This window comes from Mustelus asterias, chromosome 19, assembly GCF_964213995.1.
Source record: "Mustelus asterias chromosome 19, sMusAst1.hap1.1, whole genome shotgun sequence".
NCBI lineage: Eukaryota > Metazoa > Chordata > Chondrichthyes > Carcharhiniformes > Triakidae > Mustelus > Mustelus asterias.
Window position 1 is genome coordinate 36,457,938 of NC_135819.1, and position 20,854 is coordinate 36,478,791.

The window sequence follows — 20,854 nt, forward strand, 5'->3', positions numbered from 1 at the left end:
TAAACCATAAATTTGATTTAATTGTCGATGTGTACTTGCACCCTGCCCATTTCTTTTAGGTGCGATCATTAAGAATACAAAGAAAGCTTTCATGACACCATTATGATATCGTCCTTTTTGACTTTGGCAGCCTGGCAACGGGTTACGTTATTTTATCTGGGGTTGTTCCAACTTGATCTTTTATTGTATTTATTGCAGAGAAATCAATGGAAGTTCAACATTACTCACCTGCAGGATCAAGTTGCCTGCTTGGTCGGTGTCAAGACACAGTAGTTTTGAACTTTGGACCAACGCTCTGTTTCAAAACGAGGAATACGTTACGAATTGCACTCATTAAGTGACAACTGCATTTTAATTGTTGTAGATTTCTGTTCCACACTGTCTAAACTGAGACCATTCACCTGTTATAAGGGTTTCTGATCAGCCACAAAAGGACAGGTTCAGTGTGGAGTGCTGCCTCGCTAGAATGTGAGAATGAGTCAGAGAAAGATTTTGCTACCTGACTGTCGGTGGAAACAGCTTCAACAGTAACAACAGTTCAGAACTGAATTGGCTGTACAGGTGAAAAGGGAAAAGTTGCCTCGCTGTGGGGAAAGCAACAGGGCAGGTTGGGACTAATTGATCAACTCTTTCAAAGGGCTGGCATAAGCATGATGGGCAGAATGTCCTCCTGCTGTGTTTTCTGATTCAGTGATTTATGTAGTTGTCCTAAAGTGTGGAGTCTTTCCAGATACCATGCAAACACCGTGGAATGTTTCTTTGTTTCCTCCCTGTAAATTGTATCAGAATACGGGCGGCACGGTAGCGCAGTGGTTAGCACTGCTGCTTCACAGCTCCAGGGTCCCGGGTTCGATTCCCGGCTCGGGTCACTGTCTGTGTGGAGTTTGCACGTTCTCCTCGTGTCTGCGTGGGTTTCCTCCGGGTGCTCCGGTTTCCTCCCACAGTCCAAAGATGTGCAGGTTAGGTTGATTGGCCAGGTTAAAAATTGCCCCTTAGAATCCTAAAATGCGTAGGTTAGAGGGATTAGCAGGTAAATATGTGGGGGTAGGGCCTGGGTGGGATTGTGGTCGGTGCAGACTCGATGGGCCGAATGGCCTCCTTCTGCACTGTAGGGATTCTATGATTTCTATGAGTGGCGCAGTGGTTAGTGCTGCTGCCTCAGTGCCAGGGATCTGGGTTCGATTCCAGCCTTGGGTGACCGTCTGTGTTACGCACGTTCTCCCTGTGTCTGTGTGGAGTGCCTCTGGGTGCTCCGGTTTCCTCCCACTGTCTAAAAATGTGGATTGGCCATGTTAAATTGCCCCTTAGTGTCCAAAGATGTGTTGGTTAGATGGGTTTGCTATGGTAAATGCACAGGGTTATAGGGATAGGTGGAGGGGGTGGGGGTCTGGGTGCGATTCTATGGTGCGGAGTATATTGAAAAGGGAAGAATCAGGTTGTAGAAAACAGTGAGATTTATAACATGTAAATGTGACGGATTAAGGAGCATGGAGTAATTATCCTGACATCAAGGCAAATCTTTGCAGCAGAGAAGCTGTACCCGGTCTGTGATAATGGTACACAACCAAATGTGTCAAAATATTTTATTTCGCTACACAAAAATAATCCACAGCATAGATTAAATTAATGGGGGTTGAGGGGGTGGGGGGGGGGGGGGGGGGGGGTGGTGGGGGAGGAGTATGAGATAAGCTGACTCATGTCTGGAGGCTTTGATCTGGAGCCTAACCTCTACGAATTTGTCCTCGAGTGTTTGCCTTTTTTTTCATTTTGCTGGGCAATTTTCCCAAGGCGGTTCCCGCCCCCAGTGCTGTCTGCCAGCCAGATATCCAGTTCGCACAGGCAGTTCTGGCGATTATTGGCAGGAGCAGTATTGAAATATTTGTCACCTGACTATCGGTGGAAGCAACTTCAACAGTAACAACGGTTCAGAACTGAATCGGCTGTACAGGTGAAAAGGGAGAAGTTGCCTTGCTGTGGGGAAAACAACAGGGCAGGTTGGGACTAATTGATCAACTTTTTCAAAGGGCTGGCATAAGCACGATGGGCTGAATGTCCTCCTCCTGTGTTTTCTGATTCAGTGATTTATGTAGTTGTCCTAAAATGTGGAGTCTTTCCAGATACCATGCAAACACCGTGGAATATTTCTTTGCTTCCTCCTCTGTAAATTGTATCAGTGGTTAGCGCTGCCGCCTCAGTGCCAGGGATCTGGGTTTGATTCCAGCCTTGGGTGACTGTCTGTGTTTCACACGTTCTCCCTGTGTCTGCGTGGAGTGCCTCCAGGTGCTCCAGTTTCCTCCCACAGTCTAAAGATGTGGTTTGGCCATGCTAAGTTGCCCCTTAGTGTCCAAAGATGTGCAGGTTAGATTGGTTTGCCATGGTAAGCACACAGGGTTATAGGGATAAGTGGAGAGGGGGGCTGGATGGGATGCTTTGTCAGTGAGTCGGTGCCGACTCGATGGGCTGAATGGCTTCTTTCTGCACAGTGGGGATTCTATGGTGCGGAGTATATTGAAAAGGGAAGAGTCAGGTTGTAGAAAACAGTGAAATTTATAACATGTAAATGTGACGGATTAGGAAGCAAGGAGCATGGAGTAATTATCCTGACATCAAGGCAAATCTTTGCAGCAGAGAAGCTGTACCCGGTCTGTGATATTGGTACACAACCAAATGTGTCAAAATATTTTATTTTGCAACACAAAAATAATCCACTACATGGAGTAAATTAATGGGGAAAAAAAATATATCCACCATCAGAATGTTAAAAACGGAAAAATCTCAGCAGGATGTGGAAGGGGCTGTGTGTTGCCATAGAAACGGACAAGGTTCTGATAGCGTGCTATAGATAATTCTCTGACCTCTAATAATGTCTTGTGAAAAAGTGAAATAGAGCTTCTGAAGGGGAGGAGAGTTGTCATGATGCCCCAGTGGCCTCCATTTGAAATGTCTAAGCAATCGCCGGCACTCCATGTCACGTAGAGTGAGATTGGACGGACTCTGCTTTTGTGAACTTACAGGTTGGAACTGTAGAGAGGCATGGAGACACTTGCTAGGCTTTCGGTATTTCTGGAGTTCCTGGTGGCATCAGCAGTGATCCGGGATCCGCGCAATGTCAAGTTGAGCAACACCTCACAGGGCAATTGCGCAATTTCAATCGGCATGTTTATTCTGAAATGGAAACAGCAGATTGTTTAGTCCACACAAAAAAAAGCAGTTCTTCTTTTCCCCCCTCAGAATTAATTCTCAGGATATGGACATCTCTGGCAAGGCCAAAATGTTTCACCCATCCCCAGGTGCCCTGGAGAAGATGATGGTGAGTGGTCACATTGAGCTGTTCCGTGGTGACAGTTCTCCCTCAGTGCTGTTCCATGCTTTGGGATTCTGACCCAATGCATTACTGGTCTTCACAATTGCGTCAACTGATGCACATTGCCCAAAATCATAGAGGTTTACAGCAAAGAAAGAGGCCCTTCGGCCCATCGTGTCAGTGCCGGCAACAAGCACCAATCTAACAGGTCTGCTGTATTCTGCACGGCAAGCCGTAGGATTTGTGAGCTGTTTATAATTTATCTTCCTCTCATGCATCAGAAAACTAAAATATTTAAAATGCGGTTTCTCCTAATCACAATTCATTCCAAAGTCCAACTTGTGGTAAAATTCCAACGAGTAATCTAAAGTCTGTGAAACCAGAATTTAAGACATAATCCGCCAAACTCAGTTTTAATGCAGCACAAAGTCACGATCCAAACCAGATTTGAATCTCTACACATCAGAGCACAACGTGAAACTTGTAGAATCATTTATTCCTTCATACGAATATAAGAACTAGGAGCAGGAGTAGGCAATTCAGCCCCTCGAACCTACTCCACTATTCAATGCGATCATGACTGATCTCATCTCAGCCTCAACTCCACTTCCCTAATCGTTCTCCACAACCCTTCAACCCATTACTGATTAACAATCTGTCTATCTCCTATTTAAATTTACTCAATCTCAATCTGGTTAGCACTGTTGCTTCACAGCGCCAGGGACCCGGGTTCGATTCCCGGCTTGGGTGACTGTCTGCGTGGAGTTTGGACGTTCTCCTTGTGTCTGCGTGGGTTTCTTCTGGGTGCTCCGGTTTCCTCCCACATCCTGAAAGACGTGCTGGTTAGGGTGCATTGACCTGAACAGGTGCCGGAGTGTGGCGACTAGGGGAATTACACAGTAACTTCATTGCAGTGTTAATCTAAGCTTTACTTGTGACCAATAAATAAACTTTACTTACTTTACTTCTGGCATCTACACTCTAGGGTAGTGAATTCCGCAGATTCACAACCCAATGAGAGAAGTAGTTTCTCCTCATCTCTGCCACCCCTTATCCCAAAACTATGACCTCTTGATCTAGATTGCCCTACAAGAGGAAAGATCCTCTCCACATCTACGTTGTGATGGCACGATGACACAGTGGTTAGCACTGCTGCCTCACAGCGCTAGGGACTCAGGTTCAATTCCTGGCTTAGGTCACTGTCTGTGTGGAGTCTGCATGTCCGTTTCCCACCGCGTGTCTGCGTGGGTTTCCTCCGGGAGCTCCAGTTTCCTCCCACAGTCCGAAAGACATGCAGGTTAGGTGCATTGGCTGTGCTAAATTCTCCCCCAGTGTACCTGAACAGGCACCGGAGTGTGGCGACAAGGGGATTTTCACAGTAACTTCATTGCAGTGTTAATGTAAGCCTACTTGTGACACTAATAAACTTATAAATACTTTTTAGCATTTTATATACCTCAAATAGATCTCCCCTTATTCTTCTAAACTCTAGAGAGTATCGGCCTAAACTGTTCAACCTTACTTCACAAGACAAGTCTTCTATCTCTGGAATCAATCTAGTGAACCTCTGAACTGCCTCCAATGCCACTATATCCTTCCTCAAATAAGGGGACCAAAACTGTGCACAATACTCCAGGTGCGGCCTCACCAATGCCTTGTATAATTGCAACAATACTTACTTTTATATTCTATTTCTTTAGCTACATATGCTAAAATTCCATTTGCTTTCCTTATTACCTGCTTATCAGTTGTCTGCGACTCATGCACAAGGTCACCCAGATCCCTCTGCACCAAAGCAGAAGTTTCTCTCCATTTAGTTAATAAGTTGCCTTTCCATTTTTATGACCAAAATGGATAACCTCACACTTATCCACGTTAAACTCCATCTGCTATATTTTGGCCCACTCACCTAACCTATTATATCCATTTGTAAATTTCTTATTTCCTCATTGCAACTTACAATCCCACGTATTTTAGTGCCATCTGCACATTTGGCTATAGTATCTTCTATCCCTGTATCCAAGTCATTAATGCAGATTGTAAATAGTTGGGGCCCCAAGGACTGAACCCTGTGGCACCCCAAATGTTACATCTTGCCAACCAGAAAAAGACCCATTTATCCCGAATCACTGCTTTCTGTCAGTAATGATGTGGAGATGCCGGCGTTGGACTGGAGTAAACACAGTAAGAAGCCTAACAACACCAGGTTAAAGTCCAACTTTTGCTACCAAATAAACCTGTTGGACTTTAACCTGGTGTTGTTAGACTTCTGTCAGTAAGCCAGTCTTCTATCCAAGCTAATAAATTACCCCGAACCCCATGTGATCTTACCTTGTGTATTTACCTTCTGTGTACCAAGTTATTAAACACCTTCCTGGAATCCAGATATACTACATCTACAGCATTCCCTTTATCCACTTGGCTTGTTACATCTTCAAAGGACTCAAGCAAATTAGTCAAACACAACTTACCCTTCATAGAATCATGCTGACTCTGATTCGGAAGATTCCGCCACAATTTCTATTGCTGCGTATCTCAATTATTTTAGCTACAACCAGAAACTAAAGGAAGGAAGGTTTAGCAGTATTTGATAATGACTATTTCAACATGCTGTACTTACCTCTGATTCCACCTGGCCACAAAGAAAAGGGAAGGCTTTGTGATGGAAATTTCAGCTGTCTTCACCCGTTGGCACAATTCCTCACCTCCGTAGATTAACGAACAAGACACAAACAAATTCTCGTAACTACGTGGAGAGAAAGAAACAAAGCAAAAAGTCAACTGTGGGTATGTGCGTTTCGGCAAGATCACAACAAGCAGCTGTAACTCTCAGATTGGTTAGGTTACTGATGAGAAATGTTAGAGCCACCACAGCTTCAAGCACATGAAGCTGCGACTGATAGAACTAAAAATTATTATTGTTCAAAAATGGACTGGCAGCATTTCACATTAAAGCACAGGTATTTATTAATAATCATAGAATCCCTACAGTGCAGAAGGAGGCAATTCGGCCCATCATTTCTGTGCCAAATGGTTCTGTAATTTTATCTGGAGCTCCCAGAAAGCAGTTTGTTCCCTTCTCTTAAGCTTGACCACGTGTCTTCCTTTGAGACCACCCATCTTCAGTTATATCCTCCTACTTGTTCCTAAGTTAGGCAATAGTAACTAACTGCTTAGATGCTACATTCTTAGAACCATAGAATCCCAACAGTGCAGAAAGGAGACCTTTTGGCCCATCTAGACTGCACTGACTCTCTGACAGAGCATCTCACCCATCTTATCCAGGGCAGGCCCAGCCCCTGCGCTATTCCCATAACTCCCGCACACTTATCCCATTAATCCTCCTAACCTATCCATCTTTGAACACCAAGGGACAATTTAACATGATCAATCCACCTAATCTGCATATCTTTGGAGTGTGGGAGGAAACTGGAGCACGTGGGGGGAAACCCACGTAGACAGAGGGAGAACGTGCAAACTCCACACAGACAGTGGCCCAAGCCGAGAATTGAACCCAGGTCCCTGGCCCTGTGAGGCAGCAGTGCTAACCACTGTGCCACCGTGCTGCAGTGTCATATATTACATGGAAAATAATGGGAAGTCTGCTGGTGTTTTCGCTCCGAATAGAAAGGTCTGGTGGCAGGAAGGAAGAGGCAAAATCCTCTCTCTTAGCTTTAACTTTCTGAGTTAACTTTTCCACAAATAATCATATCATACTGAAAAAGTCAGTTATGATATCATAACAGCAATGAATTTGATAAACCACTTAAAGCAAGTCATTCTGAAGAGGTTAAACTGCGACTGTTCAAAAAAATAAAAGGAAAGTTTATTTATTAGTCACAAGTAGGCTTACATTAACACTGCAATGAAGTTACTGTGAAAATCCCCTAGTTGCCACACTCTGGCGCTTGTTCGGGTCAATGCACCTAACCATCATGTCTTTCAGACATTGGGAGGAAACCGGAGCACCCGGAGGAAACCCACACAGACACGGGGAGAACACGAAGACTTTGCCCAAGCTGGGAATCGAACCCAGGTCCTTGGCGCTGTGAGGCAGCAGTGCTAACCACTGTGCTACCGTGCCGCCCTAAATGCATGAGGAAATTCTTACGTCCTTTTGAAGTACAGTTGTAATTTGGACAGAGCAAGCTCTCACAATCAGCCACATGATAATGACCAGAAAACATTTTCTTTAGATGTTGGTTAAAGAATAAACACTGGCTAGGGATAAATCATTTCTTTCCTTCAGAGCTTCCATGTGATCTTTTAGATCCACCTGAGAGAGAAGACAGGTTTAACATCTCATCCGAAAGAGAGCACCTTTGGCAGTGCGGCACTGTATGACATTATCGTATCAATCTAGATTTATGCTCAAGTCTCTGGCGTGGGACCTGAACCCATGATCTTCTGATTCAGAGGCGAGAGTACCACCAACTGGATGAAGGTTAAAACGGTGGACTGTGGGACAACGGACAAATCAGCTCACCTTCCAGCCCAGGCACTTGGGATTCCATGCACAGCATAAATGTTGAAGCTCAGAGGTGTGGTAATCATCTGTGCCTGTGCTACTGGTAGGGTTTCTATGGCATCAACATGGGCAACTTGGTAGTCAGTGTCAAAGTTGATGCAGTGGATGTGTACAAGTTGGGAGACAGCAGCAGTTAGCGCGTTGATTGCTCCAGTCAGTGAACCTGGAATGTAGAAAAAACATTGAAAAACTAATACTCAGGATATGGGCAGCGTTGGACATGACAGTCTTTCCTGCCCAATCCTTACCACATGGATTTGATACAACTGAATGGTTTACTAGGCCATTTCAGCAGGTAGTTAAAAGTTAACCATGTTAGTGTGGGACTGGAGTCACATATAGTCACACCAGGTAAGAACAGCAGGCTTTACTTTATTCATTCATGGGACATGGGCATCGCTGGCTGGCCAGCATTTATTACCCATCCCTAGTTGCCCGAGGGCAGTTGAGACTCAATCCCATTAGGGTGGTTCTGGAGTCACATGTAGGCCAGACCAGGTAAGGATGGCAGATTTCCTTCCCTAAAGGACATTAGTGAACCAGATGGGTTTTTCTGACAATCGACAATGGTTTCATGGTCATCAGTAGATACCTAATTCCAGATATTTTTTATTGAATTCAGATTCCACCACCTGCCATGGCGGGATTCGAACCCGGGTCCCCAGATCATTAGCTGAGTTTCTGGATTAATAGTCGAGCGATAATACCACTAGGCCATTGCCTCCCCTTTAAAAGCTGTCCAGCATGCCACGTCCCTGCTTGTGAGTAGCACATGTAAAGCCTGTGGGGTGCCATTCCCGCTGGCAGTCCGGGTGAATGGCGGGAGGCTGGTGAATGGCCAGTGTGGCGGGAGGCTGGTGAATGGCCTGTCAAACCCGCTAATTACATTCAAATTAGCGGGCTTGCATAATTATCAGGTTGGCACCCGCTCTGGGCAGGATCCGATCAGGGTCAGTGGGATAGGTGGGGAAATCCCGAGAGCCAGGAATCCCGATTTTTGACCGACACCCCATTCACCGGGACATCTAGATTCCCACGGTCCATCCGAGGAGGTCGGAGAATCGGGCCCCAAGTCTATCAGCACCTTCAAGTTCCCCTCCTAGCCACACACCTTTCTGCCTTACATCGCCATTCCTTCACTGTCACTGGGTCAAAATTCAGGAGCTCCCTTCCTGACATGTGGATGCACCTACACCATATCAACTGCAGTGGTTGTGAGAAGGCAGCTCACCATCACCTTCTCAAGGGCAACTTGGGATGGGCAATAAATGCTGGTCTGGGCAGCGATGCCCACATCCTGGGAATTAACAAATAAAAGAAGTCTGTACCTTGATTGTCTGGCAATTGAACTGTATGAGGTGAAGGCTGAAAGTAGAGAAAAAATAACAATTGGTTAGTTACTGAAAAGAAAACTCTTCTCTGACTCTAAATAAAGCAATAAAACCAGATTTTTAGGAATTACCACTGCTATCGAAGACAGATTAATTCATACAAACACTGTAGATCATATCTGATTGCACATGCTTAACTGACCTGTTTATCAACTTTTTAATGGAAAATTTCCTGATATACATCAAAAATAAAATAAGAATAATGTTCTTAATAAGAATAACTGAATTTATTCACACAATAAAAGCATAATTCATGGAGAATATTCAGTGCATGCAATATTTTTGAACTGATACATCAGCTGTGGAATTGAATGAAAGAATATAGTTTAATATTTATCTCATGGGCCAGTAATTCTTTTGTCCATCCGGGGAGAGAGTAGGTTGGGATTTCTCCTTGTTTAGTCATCCCTCCGACAGGAGACCATGGATTGGTCCACTGGAGGAGGGGACCTAGAGCCAACGTTGTCATTGCAACCAGTTTCTCTTGCTGTTCTGAATGTCAAATTCATTTAGGCTCAGACAAAATTGCATGCAGGAATCGGTGCAGTAATGTCTCCAGTGATTTACAGAAATCATCCCGTATACAGGTTGGCATTTAACCCAACACCAACCCAAGTTCTCGACCTGGTGACACTGTGGGTGGGATTCTTCCATTTTGAGATTGGCGGGTGGTTCTGGTGGTGCCCGTCATGCCACCCAGAATAATGGGATCCCATGCCAGATTCTGCGCTTAGAACCTTACACACAAACACAATCCTCTCTGAGTCACCAGCTGGCGCAGCAGCTGATTTGTCCACCTGCCTATGCCATCAGCTGGTGGGTTCGAAGGTCCCGGCACCATATTTAAACCCCAGTCCAGTACACTCACATCACTCTCTCCAGCCCACCCATCTTCACCAGACTGTGCAGGATGTCAGCAACCCAGAGGGAAAAGGCTAGCAGCCTCAAGAAGAAGTCTGTTTCTCGATTAAAATACCTCCCCCCTGAGCCCAACACTTGTGAAGAGCCCGTGCCCCCACTTCACCTCTATCCACCACATCTGGAATCTTCATCTAGAACCAAAGAATCCCTACACTGCAGAAGGAAGCCATTTGGTCCATCGAGTTTGCACCGACACAATCCCACCCAAGCCCTATCCCTGTAACCCCACGTATTTACCCCGCTAGTTCCCTGACACTAAGGGGCAATTTAGCATGGCCAATCAACCTAGCCTGCACATCTTTGGATTGTGGGAAGGAAAGCCACACCGACATGGGGAGAATGTGCAAACTTCTCACACAGTCACCCAAGGCTGGAATTGAACCTGGGGTCACTGGTGCTGTGAGGCAGCAGTGTTAACCAGCTTGCCACCATGCCGTCCAAGCCCCGACCAGTAAGCACAGTGCTGTCCAGATAGACAGTGGTGTGCGGCACCGTGGGAAAGCAGACCCCGATACTCCTCAATTCCAGGCGCAGTATTGAGCCGAGATGGTGACACAGGAGGGTTGATGGGTCCAGCAGCACGATGCTGTCCATGGAGACCAGCTCAGCATGGAGATGGAGGTCAGGAACCGGTCTGGCCCTGGCAAAGTGGTGAACAGCGCATCAGGAGCAGTGTGGCGGAAAGTTGTTGCACTCATCCTGAAGTCTCTGACGAACTGAGGACCACCTTGTGCACCCCACTCATTAACAATTGGGTTTGATGCCAATGGAATTACCCACTGGTGTGATGCAAGATGGAATAGCCTGATGGGATGCTGGCGGGCAGCTGTTTTAATGAACATTCATGAGATGCAAATGGCATTTACGCCACCCGCCAGTGGGAGGATCGACCCACCATTAACCTGCCATTGGGACAAATGCCGAGCGATTTTATGCCAGCGTGTTTCTGAATGTTTGGACCTTGTTAGATTCACCATGTCCGCCCGCCATCAAACCCACCAGAGGGGGATGGGGAAACTCCCCCCTGGCTAAAAAACCTCGTCCTCATTCGCAACTGGGATTCTCCGGTGCTGTTGAAAGCGAAGGGAGCTTTAGCTGGAACACCAAATTCTCCGTTGTCACTTGCAGCTGGGTGAGTGCGGGCAAGATCGGAGAATCCCACCCTCTGTACAGAATGATATCTCCTGTTTGGTTTAACCTGACTCAGGAGCAGCCCAGGCACACCGTTCAGACGAGGATGTTTATGGGATCTTTGGTCAAAGGCAAATTTGAAGTCAAAAAGGAGCACACAAATGATGATGCCCTGTCCAGGAATTCAGAGTAAAATATTCCTCGAGTTTTTTAAAAAATTCATTCATGGGACATGAGCGTCACTGGCTGGCCAGCATTTATTGCCCATCCCCAGTCGCCCTTGGAGGGCAGTTGAGAGTCAACCACATTGCTCTGGCTCTGAAGTCACACGTAGGCCAGACTGGGTAAGGACGGCACATTTCCTTCCCGAGAAGGACATTAGTGAACCAGATGGGTTTTTCGACAATCAACAATGGTTTCATGGTCATCAGTAGATTCTTAATTCCAGCTTTTTAAAAAATTGAATTCAATTTCTATCTGCCGTGTCGGGATTCGAACCCGGGTCCACAGAACATTAGCTGAGTTTCTGGATTAATAGTCTAGCGACAATTCCACTAGGCCATCACCTTCCCCTATGTTTGGCCACCATAGAATATTAAAGATATGTGTTATACTTTAACCATGGTGGAGAATTTTAGAATCTGATGCCAAAACATGGGGAGCTTTTTCCTCCCCCTGAAAAGAGAACATGCAACAAGATTAGATGAAAAAAAAAGTACCGCATTTTCTAACTGATATTGTCCCAGCCAACTTATGAATTGGATTCTCGCATCTCAATTCAGGGAAAATCATCGAATCTTTAGCCCAAAAGGAGGCCATTCAGCCACCTTACCTATGACAGGGTTAGCTCCTCAACTGGAGCTCTCCACTATGATGGAAACAACCTTTTATATTGGAACTATTTTAACAAGACTAGTAAAAACAGTGATGTATTGGAAAGGGAAGGTACAATCAAAACATGTCTTAATGATGTGTTCCTCAGGCTGAAAGCAGCGCTGCTGCTCATTTATTTGATTTTCAAGAACAAACTTCAGTTCCAATTGGCTAGACACTGGCCGGAATTCTCCCACCTCACTCATGGCCAGGGTTCCCCAGTCCCGCTGCTGTGATTGGAGATTTGGCTGAGCGCCAAGTTCTCCATTCTTGCTGGCAGTGTTGGTAGGGCAAACAAGATCGGAGAATCCTGGCCATAGATCTTCAATCGTGGCAGCACGGCTCAAACATTTTGCATTGATATAGCAACCCCAAAACATGCGCACTGTTGTCATGCAGGAAACGTGCAGATAATCTGGGCACAGCAACCTGCCACAGTCAGTACTGTGATTATGGCCACATTGACTGATTTGTGTGATGGTGATTGAGGAAGGAATGTTGGCCAGGATGCTGCATGGGAAGAACTATGTTGCTGTCCTTCATATTAGTGTCATGGGAGCCCCATGATTACACCTTCCTGAGGATGATCACAGTCATCATCTCCTCACAGGATGAGTGGAAACGGAGGGCGGAATTTTCCCGTCCTGCCCACCATGGGAGTCGTAGTGGGCGGGATACAGACCATGCAAAGGTCCGCTGACCTCGGGTGGTACTTTCTGGCCTTGGGGAGAGCACAGTTGGAAAATCCCGCACAAAATGTTACCAGGAGTGTTCATGAGAGGTGACTGGATATATACAGAGAGAGTTCTGTGGACAAGCGGTATCAGGACAACTGCTCATGCAATCAGTGTTGCAAGGCATCCGGAAACACACATTACCATTCACATAACTTTCTTCTGGAGAATTTGTTTTAGTTACTGTAGCCCAGTGTAAAGATAAGTTCAAACCATCACTTTCAGAGATGTTGTGAAATCCTGTTTATCCTTAACTCACATCAGCCATGGCAGTCTGAGAGAGCAGATGGGACATCCAAAAGCCTATAGACCTGTAGGTTCCATGTTACCAGGCAGCATGGTGGCACAGTGGTTAGCACTGCTGCCTCACAGCGCCAGGGACCCAGGTTCGATTCCAGCCTCGGGTGACTGTCTGTGCGGAGTCTGCACGTTCTCTGTGTGGGTTTCCTCCGGGTGTTCCGGTTTCTTCCCACAGTCCAAAGATGTGCGAGTTAGGTGGATTGGCTATGCTAAATTCACCCTTGTGTCAGGAGGATTAGCAGGGTAAATGTATGGGGTTACGGTAAAGGGCCTGGGTGGGATTGCAGTCAGTACAGACTTGATGGGCTGAGTGGCCTCCTTCCATACTGTAGGGATTCTATGTTACTGTGCTGTAAAAAAATAAATATTTCCCCGACTTCATTGGGTGTAAAGGCTGCTCCAAACTTAAACCCGTATTGTGAAAATGTGACTCAGGTGTGTATCGATAATTACACGAGTGTTACATACAGAACTAGAGGTGGGTTTGATGGGTTAAGAAGGGAGGGAGGCAACAGATGGGAAATTATAGGCCGGTTAGCCTGACTTCGGTCATTGGCAAGATTTGAGAGTCCACTATTAAAGATGAGATCATGGTGTACTTGGAAGTGCATGATAAAATAGGACTGAGTCAGCATGGCTTCGTCAAGGTGAGGTCATGTCTGACAAATCTGTTAGAGTTCTTTGAGGAGGTAACAAGGAAGTTAGATAAAGGAAAACCAGTGGACGTGACTTATTTAGATTTCCAAAAGATGATAAGATGCTGCATAGGAGACTGTTAAATAAGTTAAGAGCCCCTGGTGTTAATGGTAAGATCCTAGCATGGATAGAGGATTGGCTGACTGGCAGAAGGCAGAGAGTGGGGATAAAGGGGTCTTTTTCAGGATGGCAGCTGGTGACTAGTGATGTGCCTCAGGGGTCGGTGCTGGGACCACAACTTTTCACAATATACATTAACAATTTGGAAGAAGGAACTGAAGGCACTGTTGCTAAGTTTGTAGATGATACAAAGATATGTAGAGGGACAGGTGGTATTGAGGAAGCAGGGGGGCTGCAGAAGGACTTGGACAGGTTAGGAGAGTGGGCAAAGAAGTGGCAGATGGAATACAATTTGGAAAAGTGTGAGGTTATTCACTTTGGAAGGAGGAATGGAGGCATGGACTATTTTCTAAATGGGGAAATGCTTAGGAAATCAGAAGCACAAAGAGACTTGGGAGTCATTGTTCAAGATTCTCTTAAGGTTAGCGTACAGGTTCAGTCAGCAGTTAGGAAGGCAAATGCAATGTTAGCATTCATGTCGAGAGGGCTAGAATACAAGAGCAGGGATCTACTTCTGAGGCTGTATAAGGCTCTGGTCAGACCCTATTTGGAGTATGGTGAGCAGTTTTGGGCCCTGTATCTAAGGAAGGATGTGCTGGCCTTGGAAAGGGTCCAGTGGAGGTTCACAAGAATGATCCCTGGAATGAAGAGCTTGTCATATGAGGACTCTGGTTCTGTACTCGCTGGAGTTTAGAAGGATGAGGGGGGATCTTATTGAAACTTGCAGGATACTGCGAGGGTTGGATAGAGTGGACGTGGAGAGGATGTTTCCACTAGTAGGAAAAACTAGGACCAGAGGGCACAACCTCAGGCTAAAGGGATGATCCTTTAAAACAGAGATGAGGAGGAATTTCTTCAGCCAGAGAGTGGTGAATCTGTGGAACTCTTTGCCACAGAAGGTTGTGAAGGCCAGGTCATTGAGTGTCTTTAAGACAGAGATAGATAGGTTCTTGATTAATAAGGGGGTCAGGGGTTATGGGGAAAAGGCAGGAGAATGGGGATGAGAATCGTATCAACCATGATTGAATGACAGAGAAGACTCGATGGGCCGAGTGGTCTAATTCTGCTCCTTTGTCTTATGGTCTTATGATATAAATTATATCCACTCACATGCCGAGCAGAAAAAGCTGTTAGCAGGTGTCTTTGTGAGAGGCGACTGGAGATGTACAAGAATTCTATAGGACATCGAGTGGTGTCAGGGTAATTGATTAGGGAATCACTGTAGCAATATAACAAAAAACACACACTACCATTCATGTAGCTCTCTTCCAGAGAATTTGTCTGAGATGTGTCGCCCAAGTTAAAGCGTGTTAAATAATGTGTATCCTTAACTTCTTTTGCTCTACTATTCACAGCCTTATCTTCAGCTGGGGTGGCACAGAGGTGCACTGCTGTCTCACAGCAGGTTCAATTCCAGCCTTGGGCAACTGTGTGGAGTCTGCACATTCTCCCTGTGTCTGCGTGGGTTTCCTCCGAGTGTTCTGGTTTCTTCCCACACTCCAAAGATGACCAGGTTAGGTGGATTGGCCATGCTAAATTGCCCTCCCCCAGGTTAGGGGGATTAGCAGGATAAATGTGAGAGGTTCTGGGGATAGGGCACGTGGTGGGCCTGGGTAAGGTGCTCTGTCGGAGAGTTGGTGTAGACTTGATGGGCCAAATGGCCTCCTTCTACACTGTAGAGATTCTATGATAACATCCTAAACTCTGGAATTTTATAAAAACCCTACAGTGCAGAAGGAGGCCATTCAGCCCATTGAGCCTGCAGTCACTAACTTCCGACCGAAACCACTCCACTTCATTAACTCTCTCTGCTTAAAGTATTCTTTGAAATTGATCTATTTGCTTTCGGTTATCTTTCTGAATATCTCTTTATGTGACTCAATGTTAAGTTTGGTCTGATAACCTACTGGGATGTGTTACCATGTTGAAGGTGCTACATCGATACAAGTCAGTGTTGTTACAGTAGGTCTTAGACGAGGAATTAGGTTTGCTTCCAGACGAACTCATACAGATCGAGGGAAATATACAATAATGATACATCTCCTGGAACTCATTGGCGTTGGTGAACTCAGCACTGGAGGGATAATTATATCTGGTTAGGTTGCTGACTGTGGCAAAGGAATCCCATAGATAACACACCAGAGGTCATGAGAAGTTGACAAACATGAAAAAATCAAATGAGAAAAGGTTTGCTTCGTCACAAACAAGTTCACAGACGACTGTCGGAACAGGTTTCTCACTTTTCCTTGCACCCCATTCAGCTTTGCAGAGGTACTCAGACTTACATTCCACTCACTGCCTGGCAATTTCAACGCCAACAATGAGCTGCTAATTATTTCTCTCATTTGGGAATTGGACACACTCTTCAGAAGAAAGGAAACAATTTTAGGGAAAGTGGGGATGCTTGGTTCTGAGACTCATTTCAAAGAGCTGACACACTCATGATGGGCCAAATGGCCTCCGCTATTGTTGCAAGATTCTGTGGGGGTTTGGGGGGAGGGGCTGGAAGTGGGGCAAAAGGGCGGGGGACTAGGTGAAGTATTTTTATATAGCATTACTCTCAAAACAGTGCTATATAGATTAGACCAATTCCGGCTGTCGACTTCCACTGGTCATGGAGTGTACAATAAAAGATTATTTATTATTGTCACAAGTAGACTTACATTGACATTGTAATGAAGTTACTGTGAAAATCCCCTAGTTGCCACACTACAGTGCCTGTTCGGGTACACATAGGAAAATTTAGCATGGCCAATGCACCTAACCAGCACGTTTTTCGGACAGTGGGAGAAACAGGAGCACCGGGAGGAAATCCATGCAGACACGGGGAGAACATGCAGACTCTGCACAAACAGTGACCCAAGCTGGGAATTGAACCCAGGTCCCTGGCGCTGTGAGGCAGCAGTGCTAACCACTGTGCTGCCCATGCTACCCCCATTTGCCGCCATAACTCCAGGCCGGACTTTAAGCTTCAGGGTTGGCCCCCTCTTTATGAGCAAAGTGGGTATTTGGACAGAAAACACGATTGAAATTTTCTTCACCTACATAAAGTTACACTTGGATTGTCAACCCAATTCAGCCAATGGTAGATCACCACCTGGTGGCCAGTTTGAGGTGTTCAGGCCTAAAATGAGCGGCCATTTTGACAGTTTATATGGTCGGTTGGTATGTGAATCACGGCAGGCAATTTAATGATGCGTTCAAGAATATTTAATCATAGCCTGTTCTTTGCTGCTTATCTACTTGTCAGACATGTGTCACTATTGTACATATAATTGGTTGATGAAAGAGAGCAGCCATTTTAATCTCCATTTATTCACCATTTAAACCTGGAGAATAGGAAGTAGTTAACACTCAAGAATAACTTTCAACTCCTTGCATAGTTATGGTTGCCAATCTTCAGGATGGCCTCAGGGCACTTTCCAGGAATCTTCATAGGACCGTTGAAAGCAAACCGAAAAATCAAAGGGACAATAGAAAACATTTGTTATTTACTATTATAAAAGAAATACTGGACATGGGAAATGAGGCTGGTTGTGTTATCATCAAGAGGTAATGAAGAGTCTATTCACTTTCTGATTGGTGGGAGGGTTGAGAGCTGTACGGTGGCACAGTGGTGAGAGTGGCACAATGTTAGCACTGCTGCCTCACGGCGCCAGGGTCCCAGATTCGATTCCTGCCTCGGTGACTGACTGTGCGGAGTCTGCACGTTCTCCCAGTGTCTGCGTGGGTTTTCCCCTGGGTGCTCCGGTTTCCTCCCACAGATTTGCACGTGAGGTGAAATTGGTCATGCTAAGTTATGCCTTGTCCACGGTGAATGTGTGGGGTTACGGGGATGGGGGAAGAGTGACTGGGTAAGATAATCTGTCAAAGAGTTGGCGCAGGCTCAATGGGCCAAATGTCCTCTTCTGTACTGTAGGGATTCTATACGTCAGGAGACCCATGGTGAGAGGATGGGGCAGAGCAGTCACGTACAACCCATATCTGTCAGCCTAAGAAAACCAACTAAACCTAACCAGCTGCAGAGTATTTGACAGGCCTGAAAAACTCACAATTCATGAGCATCCCCGTCAGCAACTGTTATTCATTTACCAGACCATGAGCTGCAATGTATAACTTCTTGCCCTACAGCAGTTTACTCTGTTTGTGCTTATGTTCATGTAAGAATTTAACTGCAGGACGGTAAAGATTTTGGGGAAGTATTTCATGAACATGGCATCTGTGTCACATCTCTCAGCGTGCCCCAAAACATCAGGTGGAATCTTCTGGAGGTAACAGGGACCTCACCCGCCCGCTGGCAAAAGCCTGGCACCGCTTCTTATTGGGACGGCCACATCTTATTTCACTCAGGCACCTGACAGGCCATCAGCAGACATTCACCCTGGATCAAGGACCCCAGGTACAGATGTCCAACCTGCTGAGAACCACCGGCCAATCAGAGGCCGAATGGTACTGAATACTGAATAGTTGCACCCACTACGCCATTGCCTCTCCTAAAGTGCATCAATGACCTTTTAACTCCTTTCCACCAATTTTTCAAAACTTATTTACAGGATCCGGTCGTCACTGGCATTTATTCCCCAAGTTGCCCTTGAGAAGTTGATGGCGAGCTGCCCTCTTTTAACCATTGCGGTTGTTGATATGTAGATACACCCACACTGCTGTTAGGGAGGGAGTTCCAGAATTTTGATCCAGTGACAATGAAGGAACAGCGATATATTTCCAAGTCAGGATGGTGAGTGAATTGGAGAGGAACCTCCCAGTGATAGTGTTCCCAGGTATCTGCCGCCCTTGTCCTTCTAGATAATAGTAGTCGTGGGTTTGGAAGGTGCTGTCTAAGGAACATTGGCGAGTTCCTGCAGTGCATCTTGTCGACAGTACACATTGCTGCCACTCTATGTCGGTGGTGGAGGGATAGCAATCAAGCAGGTTACTTTGTCCTGAATAGTGTCAAGCTTCTTGGTCAGAGCAGGAACTCTCTGGGCAGCACAGTGGCTAGCACTGCTGCCTCACAGCACCAGGGACCCGGGTTCAATTCCAGCCTCGGGTGCCAGTCAGTATGGAGTTTGTACATTCTCCCCATGCCTGCGTGGGTTTCCTCCGGGTGCTCTGGTTTCCTCCCACAGTCCTAAGATATGCAGGTTGGGTGGATTGACCATGTTAAATTGCTCCTTAGTGTCAGGGGGATTAGCAGGGTAAATATATGGAGTTATGGAGATAGGGTCTGGGTGGGATTGTTGGTGCAGGCTCGATGGGCTGAATGGCCCCTTTCTGCACTGTAGAGGTTCTATGATTCTATTAAGTGTTGTTGGGGCTGCAGTCAGAATCCTGGTAAGTGGAGAGTATTCCATTATACCTCTGACTTATGATTTGTAGATGAAGGACAGGCTTTGGGGAGTCAGGAAGTGAGGTACTCACCACAGGATTCCTAGCCTTTGACCTGCTCTGGTAGCCACAGTATTTATATGGCTAGCTGGCACAAGCAGCAAAGCTAGAGAATGTTTCCTCACAAGAGCATTTTAATGTTATTGTGAGTGATGTTACAATGAAGCAGGAAGGGTTTAAGATGTTAGGTGGGACCCTTGGTGTAAATGCGTTGCCACTGAGAGGTAGCCCCTTTGGCAGCACATGCCAGGAGCTCGGAGCCACCCTGCCCTCAGTGACCCATTGCTAGTGGGGAGAGGATCAACGGCCGACCCTTCAATCTAGCCACTCTATTGGCCGCTGGTCAGGTGAAGCTGTGGCAGCAAAGCAATTCTGAGAAATTGGATTATCCTCCCCACAAATCCTTATAATTTTATTAATGGCTTTGTCAGGAAACAGTCTTAATCTGTTGGCTTTGCTCATACACAAAGGGACAATGAGTAAGACAATTAATTCATAAAAAATCTATTCATAACCAATCCTGCAAAATGAGATGTACCTACATCTGTAGCTTTCGTTTAATTTTTTAAAAATTCATTCGTGGAACATGGGTGTCGCTGGCAAGGCCAGCATTTGTTGCCCATCTCTAATTGTCCTTGAACTGAGTGGCTTGCCAGTCCATTTCAGAGGGCAGTTGAGAGTCAACAACATTGCTGTGGCTCTGGAGTCACGTGTAGGCCGGACCAGGTAAAGATGGCAGATTTCCTTCCCTAAAGGACATTAGTGAACCAGATGGGTTTTTCCCACAATTGACAATGGTTTCATGTTAATCAGTAGATACTTAATTCTAGATTTTTAAAAATTATTGAATTCAAATTCCAGCATCGGCCGTGACAGGATTCGAACCCAGGTCCCCAGAACATTAGCTGAATTTCTGGATTAACTGGCTAGTGATAATACCAGTAGGCCATCGCTTCCCCTACCTCTGCCTTGGTTGAGACTGAGTGAGGCAGCAGGACAAAGTATTGGGTTCTTGCCAAAGGTATCTTGGTCAAAGAGAACTGTCCTCTGAGGCGAGATTGAAGAGAATGGACCTATGTTCAGGCGTTAAAACAATGCGAGATGATCTCATTGAACTGTAAAACATTTTGAAGAAGGATTGAAAGTGTAGATGGGGGAGAGGCTACTTTCCCCCAGCTTGAGGGTCTAGAATGAGGGGCTGTATTCTCAAGGTAAGGGTTTGGCCATTTGGAATTCAACAGAAGAGCAATTTCTTGAATCAAGTATATTCCAGAAATAGGAACAGAGGAATTAAGAGCAGATGTAGACACATTCAACCCTTTGAATGGCGGAGCAGGCTCAATCAGATCATGGCTCATCTCTCCCTGTTGATAATGAATGATAATGTGGTAAATTGGATCAGCAAATTTGCTGATGATACAAAGATTGGAGGTGTAGTGGACAGTGAGGAAGGTTTTCAAAGCTTGCAGAG

At 45.8% G+C, this 20,854-nt stretch overlaps 1 protein-coding gene across 4 annotated transcripts in view; it reads right to left on the reverse strand.

Annotated features, from left to right (window-relative positions):
* The window catches only part of LOC144507885 (phosphatidylinositol 3-kinase C2 domain-containing subunit gamma-like), a 256,669-nt gene that overhangs the window by 140,713 nt on the left and 95,102 nt on the right, over positions 1-20,854 (reverse strand). For all 4 annotated transcript variants that reach the window (XR_013500157.1, XM_078235332.1, XM_078235331.1 and 1 more), the window contains exons 10-14: positions 9,161-9,197; positions 7,791-7,995; positions 5,925-6,050; positions 3,013-3,165; positions 229-295 (exon numbers count right to left, since the gene is read on the reverse strand). Coding sequence is in view for 3 of the 4 variants with exons in the window: in XM_078235332.1 (XP_078091458.1) it covers positions 229-295; positions 3,013-3,165; positions 5,925-6,050; positions 7,791-7,995; positions 9,161-9,197 (588 nt within the window). In the remaining variant the exon portion in view is untranslated. The remainder of the gene's footprint in view (positions 1-228; positions 296-3,012; positions 3,166-5,924; positions 6,051-7,790; positions 7,996-9,160; positions 9,198-20,854) is intronic.